At 43.0% G+C, this 16,273-nt stretch overlaps 2 protein-coding genes across 5 annotated transcripts in view; one reads left to right on the top strand and one right to left on the bottom strand.

Moving 5' to 3' along the window:
- SH3D19 (SH3 domain containing 19) overlaps positions 1-16,273 on the top strand; it is a 172,196-nt gene that overhangs the window by 40,419 nt on the left and 115,504 nt on the right. The window lies entirely within an intron of this gene.
- LOC116866558 (serine protease 48-like) lies at positions 11,608-13,587 on the bottom strand. The gene is made up of 4 exons (XM_032855537.1): positions 13,153-13,587; positions 12,193-12,349; positions 11,738-11,992; positions 11,608-11,645 (listed from the first exon to the last, which is right to left on the bottom strand). Exons 1-3 carry the CDS (start codon positions 13,524-13,526, stop codon positions 11,747-11,749), a joined length of 777 nt encoding a protein of 258 aa, XP_032711428.1. The 5' UTR covers positions 13,527-13,587; the 3' UTR covers positions 11,608-11,645; positions 11,738-11,746.

Here is a 16,273-nt window from a genome sequence, read left to right on the forward strand (position 1 = left end):
CACTTAGATTATTTCCATATTTTGGCTGCTGTAAATAAGGCTGCAGTGAACATAGAGGTACATAGGTCTTTTCGAATTAGTGTTTTTGTTTTCTTTAAGATACCCAGTAGCAGAATTGCTGGATCATATGGTAGCTCTTATTTTTAATTTTTTTTGAGAAACCTGCATACTGTTTTCCATAGTGGCTGCACCAGTTTACATTCTTACCAACAGTCCACAAGAGTTTCCTTTTCATATCCTTACCAACAATTGTTATTTTTTTCTCTTTTTGATATTAGTCATTCTGATAGGTAGGAGGTGGTAGTTCGCTGTGGTTGTCATTTGCATTTCCCTGATCATGAATGATGTTGAGCATGTTTTTATGTGCCCATTGGCTAGCTGTATGTTTTCTTTGGAAAAATGTCTGTTCAGGTCCTCTGCCAATTTTTAAATTGGATTGTTAGGTTTTTGTTGTTGTTGTTTGAGTTCTTTATATATTTTGGATATCGGCCCCTTACCAGATATATGATTTGCAAATATCTTTTCCCATTCAGTAGGTTGCTTTTTTGTTTTGTTGTTGGTTTCCCTTATTGTGGACAAGCATTTTTTTTTTTTTAATGTAGTCCTATTTGTTTTGTTTTTGTTTCCCTTGCCTTTGAATTGAGGTCCAAAAAAATACTGCTAAAACTGATGTCAAGGAGCTTACTGTCTATGTTTTCTTCTAGGAGTTTTATGGTTTTGGGTCTTACTCAAGTCTCTAAACCATTTTGTGTTAATTTTTAGATATGGTATAAGATAATGGTTCAGTTTCATTCTTTTGCTTGTAGTTGTCCAGTTTTCCCAGCACCATGTATTGAAGAAATTGTTCTTTTCTCATTGTATATTTGGGCTTCCTTTATTGTAAATAACTATACATACATGGGTTTATTTCTGGACTCTCTGTTCTGTTCCATTGATCTATGCATCTGTTTTATACCAATACCATGCTGTTTTGATTACCTTAGCTTTGTAGTATGGTGTGAAATCAGAAAGTGTGATACCTCTGGTTTTGTTCTTTTTTATCAAGATTGTTTTGGTTATTTGGGGGGTCTTTTGTGATTCCATACCTATTTTAGAATTACTCTATTTTTTTCAAAGAATGCCATTGGGATTTTGTTAGGGATTGCGTTGAATCTGTAGATTGGTTCGGGTAGTATGAAAATTTTAGTAACATTAATTCTTTCAATCCATGAGCACAGAATATCTTTTCATTTCTTTGTGTCTTCAATTTCTTTAATCAGTGTCTTACAGTTTTTCAGGTTATAGGCTTTCACCTACCTTGGTTAAATTTATTTTGTACTTTCTGATGGGATTGTAAATGGGATTGTTTTCTTGAATTGTTTGTGATAGTTAGCTATTAGTTATAAGAAAGCAACAAATTTTTATATATTAATTTTGTATTCTTAATTTTATTGCATTCATTTATTAGTTCTAGCCGGTTTTTAGTGGAGTCTTCAGGGTTTTCTATAGATAGGATCACGTCATCTGCAAAAGTGGCAGTTTTACTTCTTTACTAATTTGGATGCCTTTTATTTCTTTTTCTTGTCTGATTGCTGTGGCTAGGACTTCCAATACAACGTTAAATGAAGTGGGGAGAGAGGATAGTTTCTCCCTTTAGGTCTGTTAATAATTTGCTTGTATTTTGCTGCTCTTGTATTGTTTGCATATATATTTATACATGTTGTATCTTCTAGCTGGGTATCATTATCTAATGCCCCTGTTTTTCCTGTTACAGTATTTGTTTTAAAGTCATTTTTGTCTGAAATGAGTATAGCTACATCAGTTTTCTCTTGGTTTCCATTTCCATTGAATATCTTTTTTCATACCTTTACTTTTAGTCTGTGTGTGTCCTAACTTTTGAAGTGAGTCACTTGTAGGCAGTATGTGAATGTGTCTTGTTTTATTTTTTTTTTTTAGTGCACTCAGCCATTCTCTGTCTTTTGATTGAAGATTTTAGTCCACTTACATTTAAAGTAATTATTGATAGGTATATACTTATTGCCATTTTGTTAACTGTTTTCTGGATGTTTTTATAGTTTCTCTGTTTCTTTTTTCTTTTCTTTCTGTCTTCCCTCTGGTTCGACAACTCTCTTTAGTGTTACATTTATATGATTCCTTTCAAATTTTCTTTTGTGCATCTACTGTAAGTTTCTGCTTTGTGGTTACCTTGAGGTTCACATATGTAATCATGTGTGTGTAAATATCTATTCTAAATTGATAATAACTTAAATTTGGACACATTCTAAAACTACATTTTTAAACTCCCCATCCCCCCTAGATTTTGCTTTTTGTTTCTTTATTTTGTTTTTAAGATTTTATTTATTTATTTGACAGAGATCACAAGTAGGTGGAGAGTCGGGGGTCGGGGGGAAGCAGGCTCCCTGCCGAGCAGAGAGCCAGATTCAGGGCTAGATCCCAGGACCCTGAGACCATGACCTGAGCCAAAGGCAGAGGCTTAACCCACTGAGCCACCCAGGCACCCCTACGTTTTGTTTTTGATGTCTCTTTTTACATCTTTTTGTTAATTTTACAATTTCTGCTTTTCAACCTTATTAGTAGCTTTGTAAGTGAATAATCCACTACCTTTACTACGTATTTACCTTTTCAGCAAGATTTTTTTTTTTTTTACTTTTGTATGTTTCTTGTTATTAATTAGTGCTATATCTGTTCAGTTTAAACCTTTTAATATTTCTTCTAAGGGTAGTTTACTAGCCTTTGGCTTTTGCTTATCTGGAAGATTCTTTATCTCCAAATCTGAGAGATAACCTTGCCTGGTAGAGTATTCTGAGGGTATTCTTAGCAATTTTTTCCTTTCAGCACTTTGAATATGTCATGCCACCCTCTTTTGACTTGCAAAGTTTCTGCTGAGAAATCTGCTGATAGGCTTATGGAATTTCCCTATATGTAACAGTTTGTTTTTCTGCTTTTAATATTCTCTCTTTATCTTTAACTTCTGACATTTTAGTTACAATGTGTTTTGATTTGGTTTTCTTTGGTTTCATCTTATTTGTAACTCTGGGCTTCCGGGACCTGCATTGTCTGTTTTTTTTCTTTAGGGAGGTTTTTAGCCATTATTTTTTTCAAATAAGTTTTCTGTCCCTTTATCTCCCTGTTTTCCTTTTGGGACCCCTATAATGTAGATTTTGAGAGAGAGTGTAAGCAGGGGGAGGGCCAGAGGGAGAGGAAGAGAATCCCAAGCAGACTTTGTACTGAGTGCAGAGCCTGATGTGGGACTTGATCCCAAGACCCTGATATCATGACCTGAAACAAAATCAGAAGTCGGACACACAACCAACTGAGCCACCCAGGCACCCCTGTTTGGTACTTTTTTTATGTTTTCTATTTCTTTGTTAAAATTCTCACTGTGTTCACCCATTCTTCTCTTGAGTTAGGCAAGCATCTTTATGACCATTACATTAAATTATTTTATCAGGTAGTTTACTTACCTCAGTATCAGTAAGGCCTTTTTCTGAAGTATTGTCTTATTCTCTCATTTGGAACATATTTCTGTTTCCTCACTTTATTTGACTCTCTTGTGTTTGTTTCTGTATAGTAGGCAAACATCTACCTCTCTCAATCTCAAAGGAATGGCCTTATGTAAGTGTGATCCTTTTCATTCAATCTTGCTTTAGCTACCGGTTGTCTCTTGAGCCTTTATGATTGCCTAAGCTACCTGAATTGTTTTTGATATTCTTCCATTGTAGAGAGTGTGCCAAGACCTGTTTGTAATCTAAGCACCTGCTGATTGGAATCCAGACTCTCAGGCAGCTGCTTAAAGTATGCAAATATGTATAGTCCTGTGGGACCACAGCTAATCCCAGCTGATCTTTAGATTAATAGATTGGGGGGGGGGTCCCCTGGGTGACAGTTGCAAAAACTGGGGCTCCAGATGAGTATATAGGCTCCTTTCTGGGAAGTCTCCTTGACTGTAGTGAAGCCAATAGGGTGCACAGGATGGTGTCTCCCTGCTTGTGTTCCCTGGGACCACTCCTTGGCCTCTGTATGTGAGGGAAACCTGCCTACCCTGCAGGCTGAAGCTTCAGGCTAAGTGCATGGGTTTTATTCCCGAGAAAACTGGGAGTTGTGTTTCAGTGTGTTGTCTGTGTAGTGCCCTGGGGGTCGGAGCCTGCCCAGAACAGCCTTTCCAGTTGTTATACAGTTCTGTGGAGCTTTAGAACACCAGTCCTCTTGGTCACCAGGGCCAATCAAGGGTGTCACTTGGGTGAATTGCATGTGTCTGCTGGCTGTAGTGAGTCAGTTGGACAGTGTAGGGGCAGGGCACAGTCACTGGCTTCAGAAAGGCAGTGGGGAAAATGCCTTAACGGAGTGCATCTGTGGGCTTCAGTGATTCACTGGAAGTGCCTTTTCTGTTTGCCGCCTTTGGCTTTGGGCTGGCAGCAGGAGAATGCCGTGACCGTTCACAGTCACCAGCCCCAGTCACCGGGCAGGAGAGTGTTGCGTTTGCCCACACTCACAGTCTTAGAGAGTGGGAGAGCTCTGTGATCTTGCCTGCCCCAGCCAGGGAGCCAATGGAACATTGCTCCTGCCCTCACTTGCCAGCCTTAGCAAGTGCTGTGACTTCTTGCCCTGACCTGTGCCGGCAAAGCAGCAGGAGGATACTGCGTCCATTCTCACCTGCGTGGGCTAGCAGTAGCGGCCAGTAGTGCTCTGGTGAGCATCTCCGCTGTCTCCCGCTCCTCCATCCAATGCCCCCAGATTAGCAAATGAATCTCTGTCACATATAGCATAGGCACTTTTCAGATTTGTGTCTCAGGGCCCACAAGATTATGTGTGAGCCCTCTAAGAGGGGAATCTCCGTTTCCTATAACACTTTGGGAACCCCAGACATACCCTCACTGTTTTCCAAGGCCGATGTTTTGGAGGCTTCTGTCTTCCTGTGGATAGCAGGGGTAGATTGCCGGGTATGGGGCACCAAACTCTCCCTCGCCCTGGGAGGAGTGCCTGTTTGGTGAGATCCCTCCCTTTTGTCTGTCACCATGCCAGGGGTGGGGTTGTTTATGAGACCGTATCTCTATTTCTCCTGCATATCTTGATTGCTCCTTTTATCCATTTTTGGGGAGAGCAGTTCGTCTAGTTTTCAGGTCTTCTGTAGAGGGAAGTGATTTGTATGTTGTAGCTTTAGATTTGTTGTGTCCATGAGAGGAGGGGAGTTTAGGATCTTTCAGTGCTGCTGTCTTGGACCCTCTCCAGAAAATGTTCATTTTTAAAGAGTTGGAACTTACGAGTCCTTTTTAAATCTAAGCTAATTTTTATTTTCACCTTTTATTATTACTATTTTTAAAAAGATATTTATTTGACAGAGAGAGGGAGAGAACAGCAAGAGAGGTAACACAAGCAGGGGGAGTGGGAGAGGGAGAAGCAGGTTCCCCTCTTCTACACCCCTCCCCGCCCCAGTCAGGGAGCCTGATGCAGGGCTCCATCCCAGGACCCTGGGACCATGACCTGAGCCAAAGGCAGACGCTTAACGACTGATACACTCAGGTGCCCCTGATTTTTTTTTTTTTTTAAGATTATATTGAAAAAATGTACTCTGGTTTTCAACCCACAGTGACTATTCTGTTGTTTTCATGTTGTTTTCATAGCCATGTGATCTTAAGCAAGTCACTTTGTTCCTAAGACCTGTGTTTTCCTATTCTGTGAAGGCATTGGAATCCGTTGATCTCAGGTTCTTTACAGATGTAACACTGAATTATACATTGCTAATTTATCTGTTTATTTATTTACCTTCATCTATCCCCCAGCTGTCCCTCTACAATTATTTTCTTATTTTTGGTGTAGCAGTCAGCAGACATGTTGGTGTGCCATTTTACTGCTCCCTTTCTTCTCCTCAGGTAAGGAAGTGCCAGGGACTTGGAAGCCTCTAGAGACTAGGTGCCAGTGGCACTCCAGAGACTTCCTGAGACAGCTCTGGGAGTTTTCTGCCTTTCTCATCCTGCTCTGTCTCCAGGTCTTAGATTCTGTATTCCCAGATCATTACCCTATTAACATTAGAATGCTCTTTAAATACCTCTGCTCTGCGCGCTAACTGGGCAGTGTGATGGTAGTGATAGGAGCTTTATTACTTGCACGTAGCTGTGGCTAACTTAGAACTTTGACATCTTTGCAAAATAAAAATAATAATACCCCACAAGATTTTTTTAAAAATTGAATGAGATAAAGTCAGAGTTCTTAGGGGGTGCCTGGGTGGCTTAGTCGGCTAAGTGGCTGTCTTTGGCTCAGGTTGTGATCCCCAGGGTACTGGGATCGAGCCCCACAGTGGGCTCTCTGCTCAGCGGGGAGCCTCCTTGTCCCTCTCCCTTTGTCTCCTCCCCCTGCTTGTGAGATGGAGTGCTCACTCTCTTTCAAATAAATCAAGTCTTTTATTTAAAAAAAAAAAAAAAAGTGAAAGTACTTAGCTTGGGTTTGGCCTATTTAAGGATGCAATAATAAATAGTAGCTGCTGTTTTTATTGTTGTTATTAGACTAATATCTCCGTTTTAAGTGCTAACTTAATTCTGGAAAAACAACTCATCTCTGTGATGGCTTAGATTAATGTTGATGGTACCCGTGGATAAGAATGTCTCAGCATTGGCTCTTTTGGCATTTTGGGCCGGATGATTGTTTGTTGTGGGGTGCTGTCCTGGGTATTGTAGGATGTTAAGAAGCATCTCTGGCCTTTATTTTACTGGCTGTCAGGAGTACTACCACCTCCTGTCATGAGTATTGCCAGATGTCCCCTGGGGGCGCTGAATCACCCTCAGTTGGGAACCACTGTGGAAAGTGGGGATGCCACTTCAGGGATGCAATCTTCTCTTGAGCACCTGAGAATAAAACAGGGACAGCAGTAGATTTGCAAGTTTTTGTAGCTTTTTGTCTGTATTTCCAGGAAGGGCAAATGGATTCCATTGTCTCTTTTATAATTCAACCCATGAGACTGATGTATTATATTGGAAAATGAATAAATCCCCTTATAAAACTGTCTTTTAAAGAATCATTGATTACTCTGGCATTTTGCCTTTTCTGTCACCTTGCCACAATAGACCCTATGCCTGTTAAAAGATCCAGTCTGTTCTCAGTTCTTGAACTTGTACGAGACATTTTTAGTCCCCCTTTAGTTCCACTAACCAGTGTGTTCTAGCATTAGTTCATAGACTTGGCGTCCATTATGTCAGAGCTAAGCCCTGGACAACTTTTTAGAGACACCCTTCTCTTCTTCCCAGCTCTTTGCCTTCTTGGCCAACACTCTGTATAGTTTCCCTCTTCTGTAGTCACCTTCTCCACGGGACTGATGCTGTTCTGAGCTCCATCCTACTTGCCCAGGGCCCTGCGGCCTGCCGCTCAGTCAGTCCCTCTTTGTAAGAGCTGTTGGTCTTGTTCTTTTGATCACTAAGAGAAAAAATATTTCCCTTTTTCTATTTGCTTACTTGTTCTCATACTAAAGGAATTCTTCCTATGGTTTTGACAACTGCTCTCATTTTGTTTTTCAAAAAATAAGATTTGATGCTTTCTGTTTGCAAGTCTCTATATTAGATGCTGTTAGAAGGTCAACATGAATAGGATAACTGCGTATTTTCTCAAGGATGTTCTTATCTATTCAGGAGAAGTTAAGTTGTGTATACCTAAATAATTACAAGTGGAGCTAGGAGTATAGTAAGTGCAAATAACCAGGAAAAAGGGCAGTGTTATGTTGGCATAGTATAAAGACGAACCTTTAGTAGAGCCTTCTAACAGTTAGTGGAGGTAATCTGGTATAGTGAAAAGGGCCAGATCTTTTGAGTCAGACAGTCCTGGATAAATCTATTTAATCAAATGTTAGCTATGTGATTTTTGGCAAGTTACTTAACCTCTCTGAGCCTCAGTTGTGTTTAGTGTGTTTAGTGTGTGTGTGTGTGTGTGTGTGTGTGTGTGTGTTTTGATTGGTGAAAGCAAAATTAGTAATCCATTCTTGAATTGTTAGGAACTAAGTAAGACAATATTTAAAGTGATAACGGGTTGCCTGGGTGGCACAGTCAGTTAAGCATCTGACTCTTGGTTTTGGTTCAGGTTGTGATTTCAGGGTAATGAGGTTGAGCCCTGCATTGGGCTTCGTGCTCAGCTCAGAGTCTGCTTGGGACTCTCTCTCCCTCTTCCTCTGCCCCTCCCTTTTGCCCCACTCTCATGCATGTACTTGTACTCTTTCTCTAAAATAAAGAAATCCTTTTTTAAAAAGATTTTATTTATTCATTTGACAGAGAGACAGAGCACACAGCAGGGAGAGTGACAGGCAGAAGGAGAGGGAGAAGCAGGCTCCCCACTGAGCAGGGAGCCCAGTGTGAGGCTCCAGGACACGAGGATCATGACCTGAGCTGAAGGCAGATGCTTAACCGACTGAGCCACCCAGGTGCCCTAAAATAAATAAATAAAGTGATCAGTGTACTAGCCAATACAGAGGAGGCATAAAGTAAATATAAATTCCTGCTACAGAGATGAGGTAAAGATGCCATATCACCCAGAGAGTCTCCCTTAGGCAGATATTTCACAGGCAATGTGACTTAGCACTAGTCCTCTCAATTTGGGGCCTTAGTTTTTTAGCTTCAGAAATTCAAGGTTTGTCAGATCACCTGGAATACATCAAATTCAAGAGACGGACTCACTAAATTTTAAGAGACCTGTGTATGAGCCAGAATGTTTATTTGCATTGAGGCCTATTCCTTTCTGTTATTTGGAATTTTCATTTTTCCTAACCAGGGCACATCTTGTTGATATGAGTAGGGACAAATTAGTAAGTTGGTGGTGGTTTGAAGAGACTTAGGATCTGAATAAATGGAAGTGGTTAATCTCATTTTATGAGCATTTCACTTATTAGGATGAAATATCCCTTCTTTATGAAAACTAGGTAAAAGAGTGCTTCTCCACAACAGAACATATTTTTCTAAATAATTGTGACGTTTATATTCATCAAATTCAGAGTCTCTTTCCCCTTAATGGCCTATAACTCATACGGTTATCTGGCTTTTGCTGCCTTGGATTCCGTGCTGACCTTTCCCTTCCGATTACAGTCAGGGCCTCGGCCTCGTGCTGTTGATTAGATTTAAGCTTCTCACTTAACGATTTCACGCCTCTTACGTTGCTTTGACCTTATACCCAGATCTCCAAGTTCAGCTTATTAAAACACAGAGGCATGTATTTCCTGAAATTTGGGGAGGTTCTTTTTACAGATACTTACCTCATTCCATCTCGTGCATTATGTGTAAATTTTTCTGCTAAGTGTCCGTTTTTGGAGCGTCCTGGTAGGAAAGGGGCGGGACAGTGCCTTGTAGTGGAAATAGGTGCATTTTACGTTCCCCGCCCTTACTCACTTCGTTGATTTTCCAGTTCTGCTGTGTGAAGAAGGGTAAGGATCATCTACTGGATCTGTTAAATATAAGCAGACATAGGCCTTGAGTTGAGAGTTCTGTCAGGGAACTTGGAAGGTGCCTTTCCACAATTTATTTCCTGATCCTAAAACCTTTGCTCTCCTTGTTGGATTTCTTGGCTCTAGAATCTAGATCCATTGTCTTTTCTCACAACGTTATCTTTTATCCTTAGAATCTCACATGTTTAGTGAGTTTATCTTTTGTCAATTTTGTAAGTTATGTTAATATGTCCCTGCTTGCCATTGTGTAGTGTTGTTGTCTGAAAAAAAATCCTGAGGAAAGTTATTAACGTGAATAGTGTCCCTTTGAGAATAAATTGTTATCATTCTTTGAATCCTGCTTGTACTTTGTATCATTTTTTCATTTAGAGAATTAATTTTTTTCAAAGTTATCATTTTCATGTGTATGGAAAGCTTTTTAATGGCCCAGATTTAATTTACGTATTTTTAAGTAATTATCTTCACAGTTATTAATGAAAATTTTCCATTTAAAGCAATGATTTTATTGGTATTTAATGAAATTTGAGCAAGGGATGTATGTCCACTTTTTGTTGTGCATTCCACTGTCTTGCCAAAACTTCTTCCAATTATATTTTTAACTATTACTTATCTAGTAATACAGAGAATCCTGTTATTATTTTAATCAGCTTGTTATGAAATCCAATAATTAAGTCAGCATTGGCCAGTGTCAGATCCCACGTTCTTAGTGGAAGGCTCAGAAGGCATTCTTCTCTGAATATCTCTATTTAAACTCCCCCTCCCCCCATTTAATCCCCAACTACAAAATGCTGGTTAGTTTTAGCTTTCTAGCTCCTTAGGCCACACCCTTCCCTGACTCTACAGAAAGCACCCTTTAAGATCAGAGGCCCCAGCCATCCTTGCCTCCTGAAACTCAAACCTCATTGATTCAATGTTTTAAAGACTAGAATACAGCAGGAGTGCCTGGGTTGGTTGAGCATCCGACCCTTGATCTCAGCTCAGATCTTGATCTCAGGGTCATGAGTTCAAGCCCTGCTTTGGCCTCCATGCTGGGTATGGAGAAAGAAAAAATAAATAAATAAATGAAGACTAGAATACAGCAGAAGTAATGAGATGTCAGTTGTGAGATCAGGTTATGAAAAGACTGTGGCTTCCATCTTGAATGCTCTCTTTTACTTTATCTTGGCTCATTCGCTCTAGGGGAAGGCAGTTGCCATGAGACAGCCCTACAGAGATGTGTGAGTGACCTTAGAAGCAGATCCTCTGGAGCTGGCAGCAGACCTATGAATGAGCTTGACAGCAGCTCCATTTCTAGTTGAACTCTGAGATGACTGTGGCTGATACAGCAGCAGCCCCTTGAAAAAAACCCTGGGCCAGAACTACCTAGCTAAGCCCTCCCTGGTTATTGACCCCAGACGCTGTGAGAGAATCAGTGTTTGAGTTTTCTCAGCTGTTAAGTTTTGGGGTGATTTGTTGCACAGGAATAACTAACATACTGCCCTCAGCTCCTCTTTCCTGCTCTGTTTCCACTGAAACCTCATCTTTTGAGTCCTTGCTCTTTCTTCAGAACCCAGTCTAGGCCCATATAGGATGATTTTCTTTTCTTGCTTTTTTTTTTTTTTAAGATTTTATTTATTTTACAGAGAGAAAGATCACAAGTAGGCAGAGAAGCAGGCAGAGAGAGGAAAGCAGGCTCCCTGCTGAGCAGAGAGCCCGATGTGGGACTCGATCCCAGGACCCCGGGATCACAACCCAAGCCGAAGGCAGGGGGTTAACCCACTGAACCACCCAGGTGCCCCCCATATTGGATGATTTTCATCTGGAATTCAGCAAAGGAAAACTTACTAATTTCTCTGGACTCCAGTTTCTTCCTCTGTGGAATGTGGGATTGGTTGGGCCAGGTGATTTCCAGATCTTTTTCAGCCCTAAAGTTCTGTGCTTTGGGATTTCCCCAGGCGCTGTCTCGTTTCATCAAAAGAATGAATATAAGAAATAACAGTTGGAATCAACCAAACTTTATTAACACTGGGGATCTTGTTTTCCAGGTTGACTTGGGGATAAAAGGCAACAGACAAGTTAGGCTTATGGTGACTAGCAGAAATAGCAGAACTGCATCTGTCTTGGTGACTCCTCAAAATCTCTCATCAAAACCATCAACTTCTAGGAGCACCTTGGTGGCTCAGTCAGTTAGGGATTCGACGTGATCTCCCTTCAGGTCTTGCTCGGTCGTTGGGCTCCACACTGGGCATGGAGCCTATTTAAAAAACAAACAAAAGCCATCAACTTACTAGAATTTCCCGCTTTTTTTCCTCATTCTTAATTGTCACTTACTCTGGTCGTACTAACCTCAGCCACTTAGGGTAGCCCCAGGAAAATGAGAGGTAGAAGCATTACAGGGAGGAGCCCAGAGAAGTACAGACTGATGACAGCAGAAAAGTCAGTATGTGAAATGGCTGACTTCTCAATCCAAGATTTATAGAAACTGATGTTTGTATATATTCCAGGCTCATTGTTTTGGATGCAGTTTGACTCCCAGCTGACCACTCCTGCCAGGACCCAGAAATCCTCCACTCTGCACGTCAGGGGATCACCTCTACTGCCCTGGGGAGAGAAGAAATATGACTAGGCCTTGCACAGGGTAGACAGTAACTCTCCCAGTTGGTTAGTCAAGAACTGTGGAGTTAGGGCCTCTCCAGGCACTGCTGGATTCACCCAGGGATTCTGAAGATAAGAGACATGGAATAAATTTGCACATGGGAAAGGGGAGGGTTCTAGAAGGTGCCTACAGGATGGATTCTTACTATACACTGATCTGTCTGCCCCACTGGGAGCTTGGAGCAGATCATGGCTTCACTGATGATGGGCTTGATTCCACGCAGGTTTGCTTTCTCGTAGTAGTCACTGCATGTCTGGAGATCCATAAGGGGCACTTCCAGCTCCTTCAGTATATAAGACGGCCTCATATCTGTGAGAACAAAAACAATCGGAGCTGTCTTAAAAATGCAGGAAGCAACTTTCAGCTAGGGATAGAGATTTAATGCCTCTGTTTTTCAGGGATTTCAGCTCTGCTTTTAAATATTCTGCCTCCATATCAGATGGCATTCTGCTTTCCAGTTCGGGAAATAGCCGAAAGGCTGAGTTCCCTGGGTCTGAACAGGGCAGAAGGCATTTGCTCCCACTCAGATGCCACAAATAACAGAAAATCTTGTGACTCAGGAAAACCCAAAACAATGACGCAGAATGACCTCATTTGGCCTTGGAATATATTGTTACATTCCATAGAATGCGAAGAGGTAGTAGATCTAGCAGACTCTGAAGAATGAAGACTGTTGATTCAGTCATGAAGCTCTACTTTCCTCTCCTGACTTGAGACTTGCTGAGCAGCCTTACTTTTTTGAATACATCTTCATGCCCGCTTCCCCTCTCCATCTAACCACATACACCACCCAGGTGCAGAGGGAAAGCTCTATTACATCTCAGACTGAGAGCTACCTTCTCTGTAAGCTCTTTGTCTTGTCTTTCTCACTTTGAAGGTCTTAGCACTTCTGCTAAACAAGAGCAAAGGCAGACACGAATAAGCAAGAGAGATTGCAGCAGAAGCATGAAAGCAAAGGGGAGGGAACAGGGTCAAGGAGAATTTGAAAGTCTGTGGCGTGTCAGATTAATTGCCTTGGAGAGTGCAGTATATGTGGAGCTAGGGCTGGGATAGGGAGCAGGGGGAGAGAATGTCAGCTGAGGAAAAGAGAGCTCAGAAAATCTACTTATCCTCACGTTGGTGCATTCCAGAATAGCCCCATCCAGTCACCCAGCAGGAGGTTGAGTTCTTGAGCTGTACTGCAGATGAGGGGAGGCAGATGGGCAGGACAACAGGGGTAAAAGAAACTGGATAGGCCAGTTTTGCCACAGCGATGGCACTAGTTGTGTTTCCCTGGAAGTGAGGGTAGGGGATAATCCTGGACACAGGGATTGCCGTTGTTTTGGAGCTTAGGCGATCAGAGACCTGAAATGACCCCAGCAACACATGGTATTTTCTGGTGTCCTTAGACCTGAGAAGAGAAGCAGAGTGGGGGGACCATGAGTTTCTCGTGACTCTGTCATGTGGTGTCCCTGAAAACCCCAGTTCTGGAGGTTGCATTTTTCCTCTGACTCCTCGTAAGCTTTTGTTCCTTCACTAAGTATTGAGCATTTCCTGAGAATATGAATGAGACTTAGACATGATCTGGCCCTCCTCATAGGGCTGGTGGATTGTGTGCATGCCTGCGTGTCTGTGCGCACTGCGAGTGTGTGTGAGAGAGGGGAGTGAGGAAGGGAGGGAAAGAAGATGGCCAAGCAACAGGCAATTTAACAAGTACAGCCTTTTAAAGTGTGATAAATACTATGAAGAAAATGGGATTTTAAGTTAGAGAGTAAAGGAATAGGGGAAGAGTCTTTGGATTGGGCAATCAGGAGAGGTCTCACTGAAGAGGTAAGTTCTCAACAGGGTCCCAAAAGATGCGAGTGTTAGCCTTGAGAAGAGCTATCAGGAGAAGCATTGGAGACAGAAGGAATATAATATAGACTGTGCAAAGACCTGGAGGGTGAGAAAGAACTTGGCAGTTTCTAGGAATTGAGGTTAACCCGGAGTAGAATGAGATGAGGTTGGGAAAATGAACAGCTATCTGGTGATCCACGGCTTATCGGCCACAGTGAGGCAGCTGGTTTTTATTCTGTTGCCTGGGCATCCACTGAAGGATTTGAAGGAGGGAGTGACTGACTTTTTGAAAAATCACTTTGTTATGTATATGAATCAAGTAGCAAAACCTGTTATACTACTGCAGTGGTCTGGGGCCAGCTATACTGGAGTCAAAGTGTATTTTGGAAATAAAACTGACAATTGGCATATGGAGGGTGAGGGAGAGTGGGCTTCATATTTCTGAGTATGACTTGAGCAACTAACTGGTTATGTTGTTGAATGAGACAGAGAAGATAGAATTTGTTTTGGGGATGATGGTGGTGGTGAAATTGGAGCTCTGTCCTGCTCAAGTGACCTTTGAGGTACCAGTGAGACTTCCAGATGGAAATGGGGCAGAACTAGAGCTCGGGGCTAGGGATGTCCATGTGGGTGTTGCCAGCCAATATATGACATTTTAAACCATAGGAGAGAATGAGGTCACCTTGGTTGAGTAAAGAGGGCTCAAGATTGTGCATGCAGAGTGGTGTGAACATGTGGCATGCTGGACAGGGAGGATTCCCCCCTCAGGGAGTATCTCCTTGGGTAGCTACTGAGTTGGGGGCACAGGGGATAACTGTTATTAGGCATTCATTTCAGTCAAAGTGATTGTCAAATATGAAGATGCCTGAAATCTTAAGAGTAGTTGTATTGACTGGAGACCTAGGGCAAGAAACATATGGACCCTCATCTAAGGCACAGGGTACCATATCGGGCCAGTGCAAGGTAAACTCCTTTCTGACCGTAGCCGGCCCTCCAGTCACCAGAGTCCCCTAACGGGTCTCTCCGAAGCAAGGCCTGCACTCACCGGAAGCAGCTTGCCACGGTCAGCACCCACTGCTTTGAGATGAGGGTGGCTGCACAGATGTGAAGCAGGCCCTGGCGGACGCTGACCTGCCAGGGCCACTGGCCCACGTTGGCCTCCCTGCCAGAGGCAATGCCAGATGAGACGGCGGGGCGCCCGCAGACTGCCGGCAAAGAGGAGAAAGGCATGGGAGATCTGCCCAGAGATCTGCCCCTCGGCCCCCACCCCTCTGCACTCCTTTCCCAAACTGGTGTCCTCTCTTCAGCTTGGCACAAATGCCTGTCACTTGGTCCACCCAGTCCTGCTGCACTGGCTGGGGCCTCTTACTTGACTTCAGGAGATTCTCTGGTTCCTCCTCACTGGCGCCTAGGGAGAGAAAAGGGGGTATGTGGGAGACACCCATGATGAATTCTTGTTGCCATAGGAGGCCCACAGCCCATGCCCTGGGCAGCTGTCCTGGGCTGAGCCGCTACCCCCGCTTAGGACTCTCGTCACCCCAGGAACACACCTGAGATCCCCAGCAGAAGGGGCAGCAGGAAGACAAAACCAGCTGGGCCCATGTCTTTTTTTTCCCTCAGAATCAGCACTTCCTTCTTTCTGGACTCGGGCTCCCAGGGAGAGGCCAGCTGGGGAGCCGCCAGAGAAGGGGGGCAGGACCAGCCTCTCCTGCTTCACCTCCTCCTCTCCTTTGGTTTTCACAACACCCAGGCACTGACAGGACCAGACTTGGAAGAAAGTAGAGTTTCAGGACCCAGGGGGAGGAGCTGGGGACTGAGGCGCCCCCTGCTGTGCAGGAGAGCAGGATGTCTGGGGTTCTGCCAATAGGAAGAGGGGCAGGTTGGGGTGGGCACCAGAAGGAGCTGGGCTCAGTCAGTGCAGTGATCCTGGTGTGGAGCAAGGCCAGGCTCGCAGCCCTCCTTCTGTCCAGCCTTCCACATCTCAGGGACTTGCTCTACTTGCTCTCATGTAATTACCTTCTGGCCAAAGGTGAACCAACCTGGGGTGGATCCCTGAGCTTGGATCCCAAAGGGCTGCCCTAAGTCCTTGGCCTCCTGACCGGTTATAGAACTCACAAGAGAAAGTAAAGAAAAGGAAATAAGCCAGTCAGATAGCTGACCAGTATTTTCTGCTTTGTCTCTTTCCCCTTTTTGTGTCGGTTTACCTGTTGTAATTTGTCCTTGGCCTTCCTAAGTCAGCAAGTATTTATTAGATCTGTATGATGCACAAGGTATTGTGCTAAATATGGCAGAATGTATAAAGAAGCATGAATTATGGGGACTCCCTGCCTTCAGGGTGCTGGCAATCTAGTTGGAGAGAAGTGGAATAAGGATATCACTCAGGAGGTTTTTATTAATAATTGATCTCCTAT

This window comes from Lontra canadensis, unplaced genomic scaffold (assembly GCF_010015895.1).
Source record: "Lontra canadensis isolate GAN:19392208 unplaced genomic scaffold, GSC_riverotter_1.0 scaffold10, whole genome shotgun sequence".
Taxonomy (NCBI): Eukaryota; Metazoa; Chordata; class Mammalia; order Carnivora; family Mustelidae; genus Lontra; species Lontra canadensis.